The sequence below is a fragment of the Cynoglossus semilaevis genome, chromosome 17, assembly GCF_000523025.1.
Source record: "Cynoglossus semilaevis isolate Cse_v1.0 chromosome 17, Cse_v1.0, whole genome shotgun sequence".
Lineage (NCBI taxonomy): Eukaryota > Metazoa > Chordata > Actinopteri > Pleuronectiformes > Cynoglossidae > Cynoglossus > Cynoglossus semilaevis.
In genome coordinates, this window is record NC_024323.1 from 15,532,997 (window position 1) to 15,538,100 (window position 5,104).

Genomic DNA, 5,104 nt, shown 5'->3' on the forward strand with positions numbered 1-5,104 from the left:
AAAGGCCCTGGACCACTTTTTTGGCCCCAACTGGAAGGAGCAGGTGATCGTCCCTGCAGCCACACACAGATATGAACGAAGGCTCCGAGAGGTGAGTCCACGGGCCTCACGGGGGGAGGGGGGAGTTTGGGGGGGGGGCAGTGGGAGGGCATTTGAACGAGCACTGACCGAGGACCTGGTTTTTCAGATTGGCAGGACCAACCCGCTGCTGCTGGTGCCGCACGCTTACACCCGCTACCTGGGTGACCTATCAGGGGGTCAGGTTCTGGGAAAGATCACCCAAAAGTGTCTGGGTCTGAACGACAGCGAGGGAACTCAGTTTTTCTCCTTCCCGGCGGTGAGCAGTCCCAACCGCTTCAAGCAGCTGTACAGGAGTCGCATGAACAGCATCGGCCTGACGGAGCAGGAGAAGACGGAGGTGCTGGAGGAGGCCGTCACAGCCTTCCAGTTAAATATCCAGGTGAGGAAAGGAGAAGAGAGGAGGAGGTGCAGGATTGTCACACAAGGAAGCTGTGAAAACAGGAAGTGAATGTGAAAAAATCCCACTCAGCAACTTTTTCTCTCGTAGGTTTTTGATGACCTGCAGAAAATGCTGAATGTCACGACAGCTGAGCAGCCGAACGCCCCCCGCCCCCCCACCGCCCTCCTCTCACCTACAAATGTTAAGCAGTTGACTGTGGGTCTGTGTGTGGCAGCGGTCACTATTGGCATGAGCATTTACGTCTCCTGACTGGACCGCAGACTGGACCGCAGACTGGACCGCAGACTGGACCACAGACTGAACACACAAACACAGGCACTTTACTGAAAAAAACAGGAGAAAACTCTGTTTCATATCAAATGGTTCATATTTTTAATTAACTTTTAATAAACAGTGAAAACAACAACAGCAGCTGACTGGTCTGTTCTTCTTCTACTGTCTCAGTGTCAGTGACTTGTCTAACACCTGGTAATGGTTCATATCCATCAACATTCCTCTTTCAGTCACACTCACACCAACACCAACATAGGAACACATTTGTTCTACAAAGAACGGTTCTTTATAGAAATGGACAGAACTCCTTCCTGTGGCTAAGAAATTCATATTTACTGTAAACAAATTAAAGTCTAGAGATGAGAGCAGCACAAAATTAATGACCTTCAGGAAAAATACTTTTTTCTAATTACTCACATCTTATTTTTACTTCAAACCACTGTTAGCCTTACCTTTACTTCTAGCTGAAGTCCGTGGCTGTGTCTCTCGGTTTCCCCTCCCCTTAACATCGTCGAGGCTAATGTTTAGTCTCCGTTGGTCATCCGATGACAAATCGATGCTTGAATTTCCAGAAGTTTCTAAATAAATCTGTCTTTGAATGTTCGTGGCTGATCTTCCATGTCTGCGGAGGCTTTTTTGTAAATGTTTCAGGTCACAGTATTCCGAGTTCGTCCAGACGTTATCACACGACGACAATAAAAGACAAGGACAGCAGTAATGGCGGTTTCTGACCGGACAGACACACAGACAGTCTCTTCGTTTGTACCTCTCCATTTAAAAAGAACGACTCTTCTGTCCCGTAGTTTGAAGCTAACCTTTTAGCTCCGGCGTTACATTAATTATCACCTGCTGTTTGGACCGGAAGTCCAGTTTGGAGAAATGTTTCCGTCTTGAAACACAATCCATATTCAGTCTGATCAGATGCAGCATAAAAACCGCTGTTATTCACCGCCTACTGCCTCTGGTTTGGCGCCGACTTTTAATTGTTTGTTGATGCCAGCTGGATAGCACCTGTTAGTTCACATACGACCCCTTGTGGTGAGGCGGAGTACTGCCTGCTTCCTCTGCTAACTCTTCTCTGTCAGCAGGAACAATTCTCTCCCACAGACATTACAGACATTACAGACATGACACAGACTGTAGAGAGTCACGATGTAGAACTGTAAATGTCTGTAAAGTTCATATTGATGATATGATCTGAGGAACAGAAACGGACCCACGTCATGTGACCCAGATTGTACTGGCTCAGCAGTCTCTGCTTCATCCGGGATTTCTGCTCTGTATTTGATCGAAAAATACTTCAATTCAGCGATTTTTACTTGATAAAATGTCAAAAATGTGTAGAGTCATACTGAAAATCCACCTTTAACACGGATCAGTGGAAAATATTTATACTTATTTTATGTACTTTCTTATCGTGATGGAAGGGGAGGCACTGCCACAGAGCAGCATCACAGTTTGAATAGTGTAAGCCGTGCATCTCCTATGGGCACTAGAGGGCACTAGAGGGGTAGGAAATAGAGCTTCAGGAGAGTAGAAACCTGTGCCCAGGTGAGGGGTGGGGGCGTGTCGGGGGTCTACAGCAGTGACGTCAGTGTGAAATACACCGGATTAATGTACTAATGTGAATGGGATTTTAACACCCCCCCCCCCCCCCCCCCACCCCCCCCCCCCCCCCCCCACCCCCCCCCCCCCCCCCCCACCCCCCCCCCCCCCCCCCCACCCCCCCCCCCCCCCCCCCCACCCCCCCCCCCCCCCCCCCCACCCCCCCCCCCCCCCCCCCCCCACCCCCCCCCCCCCCCCCCCCCACCCCCCCCCCCCCCCCCCCCACCCCCCCCCCCCCCCCCCCACCCCCCCCCCCCCCCCCCCCACCCCCCCCCCCCCCCCCGTGGTATTCTTAAGATATTACACTATATTGAATGGGACAGACAGACACACACACACAGACAGACACACACACAGAGACACAGACAGACAGACACCGACAGCCAGACTCTCTCTGCAGTGCACAGAAACTAAACTTTATTTATTTGGACTTTTTCCACCTCATTCAGAGATAAACACGTTCTCCATCCCACAGATGAAGTACAGCAACGAGTACAGCATGGAGTAATACTTCATGTTTGACAACTATGTACAGAGACATCAGTGAAAAGTACGGTAGTTACTTGACCCGGTACAGAACCTTCCTCTGCATGCGGTGCTGCAGCTCCCCTCTCCTCAGCATCAGGTGCAGGACTTTGTAGATGGCGTGTTCTGGATATTTCTGTGGGTGGAGAACACAGAACATGCCGTCACTTGTGTTCGCAGCAGCACCACCACCTGGTACTGGTCTGGTGGGACACCTACCTGTTTGGTGAAGTCTTGGACGATGCTGTGCTCCGACACCTGGGAACCGATGGCGAAGCGTCTCTTCAGCTGCTTCTCCACCCGTGAGATCATTTCCTGGTCCTCCTGGGACGTGAAGCCCTCCACTCCTGGTCAAAACAAGTCCGAGCCACACGTTACACAGAACTCCCTAGTTCTCTGGTCCCTCGGGACCAGAGGACAGAGTCCAAACATCATCACACACCTTCATTTTACAGAAAAAACTGTTCAGAAAAATAAATAAATCAAGAAAAAGTCTGTGTCCCAGAGTCAGTCTGTGTCCCAGAGTCAGTCTGTGTCCCAGAGTCAGTGTCCCAGAGTCAGTCTGTGTCCCAGTTGTAAATACAGTGGACTCCATAGACACCCGTCATAGCACTTCTGTTTATTCACTCATCTGTCAATCACATTTTGTTCCAGCCCCCAGAAATATACTATTAATTGATCAAATTAACCCTCCATCTAAAGATCAAAAACATAAACAAATATATTGATCATATAAAATAATAATTAAGAAAACATTTTATATTATTGTTATAAAAGTGGGTAAAATAACCAGGGGGCGGGGGGGTGTAGAGAGCCCCCCCCCCCCCCCCCCACTGACTCAGTCCTGACTCCCAGACCAACACATCAGTACCAGACCATTATTAATAGTTCAAAGGTCAAGGTCAACTGTTCCGTTCTCACCCGAGAGGCTTCCGGACAGCGCGGCGTCCAGCGTGGACACCTGGAAGAGTCTCAGGGCCTCGTCCACCTCCTCCTCTCCGGCCACAGCCTGGAGCTTCATCTTGGCCAGAGACTCTGCGATGCGGACCACCGCCTCCAGCTGCCTGACGGTGATGGGGATGGAGGGTCTTCTGTCCGTCTCTCTCTCGTGCTCGCGGGCCCCGCTCCTCATCACCACGTATCTGTTCTTCAGTTTCTCTGCCGCGGCCACGGACAGACGAGGGCCGCACTTCCTGTCAGAGCAGGATGAAGAGGAGGGGGATTAACCAATGAAACGCAGCTGTGTGTGGTGACGGACGCAGCCGCACTCACGCTCTGGCGTAGGCGATGTACTTCTTGTAGGTGGCCAGTGGGATCTCCCCCTCCACCCCCTCGGTCTGCGCCTGAGCGCTCAAGTGCACGTTCATCACATGACGAGCCAGAGTCTGAAACACACACACACACACACCCACACACACACACACACCCACACACACACACACACCCACACACACACACACACCCACACACACACACACACCCACACACACACACACACCCACACACACACACACACCCACACACACACACACACCCACACACACACACACACCCACACACACACACACACCCACACACACACACACACCCACACACACACACACACCCACACACACACACACACCCACACACACACACACACCCACACACACACACACACCCACACACACACACACACCCACACACACACACACACCCACACACACACACACACCCACACACACACACACACCCACACACACACACACACCCACACACACACACACACCCACACACACACACACACCCACACACACACACACACCCACACACACACACACACCCACACACACACACACACCCACACACACACACACACCCACACACACACACACACCCACACACACACACACACCCACACACACACACACACCCACACACACACACACACCCACACACACACACACACCTGAGTCAGCGCCGTGTCCAGCCCAGGTCTGAAACACAGAGCGATGTGGTCGCCTCACCATGTCCCTCTGCTGGTCGTGGAGGTCTTTGATGATGAAGATCATGTCGAAGCGGGACAAGATGGTGGGCATGAAGTCAATGTTGTCCTCGCCCTTTGTGTCGTCCCAGCGTCCGTAAACAGAGTTGGCCGCGGCCAGGACTGAACAACGGGAGTTCAGGGTGGTGGTGATTCCAGCCTGGGGGGGAGGGGAGGGGGGGAGTGGAGTGAAAGTG

General features: G+C 52.0%; 3 protein-coding genes across 4 annotated transcripts in view; 1 reads left to right on the forward strand and 2 right to left on the reverse strand.

The window, feature by feature from the left end:
* The window catches only part of hmox1a (heme oxygenase 1a), a 3,977-nt gene extending 3,088 nt beyond the window's left edge, over nt 1-889 (forward strand). For both annotated transcript variants that reach the window (XM_008330764.3, XM_025064479.1), the window contains exons 5-6: nt 188-460; nt 569-889. In XM_008330764.3, coding sequence (XP_008328986.1) covers nt 188-460; nt 569-730 — 435 coding nt within the window. In that variant the 3' untranslated portion in view covers nt 731-889. The remainder of the gene's footprint in view (nt 1-187; nt 461-568) is intronic.
* Nucleotides 890-2,754: 1,865 nt separating this feature from the next.
* LOC103393735 (DNA replication licensing factor mcm5) lies at nt 2,755-5,098 on the reverse strand. Its single transcript, XM_025064480.1, has 5 exons — nt 4,891-5,098; nt 4,157-4,269; nt 3,806-4,077; nt 3,104-3,231; nt 2,755-3,020 (listed from the first exon to the last, which is right to left on the reverse strand). Exons 1-5 carry the CDS (start codon nt 4,960-4,962, stop codon nt 2,919-2,921), a joined length of 687 nt encoding a protein of 228 aa, XP_024920248.1. The 5' UTR covers nt 4,963-5,098; the 3' UTR covers nt 2,755-2,918.
* LOC112486249 (DNA replication licensing factor mcm5-like) overlaps nt 5,046-5,104 on the reverse strand; it is a 14,947-nt gene continuing 14,888 nt past the window's right edge. Inside the window, exon 11 of the mRNA XM_025064548.1 lies at nt 5,046-5,067. Coding sequence (XP_024920316.1) covers nt 5,046-5,067 — 22 coding nt within the window. The remainder of the gene's footprint in view (nt 5,068-5,104) is intronic.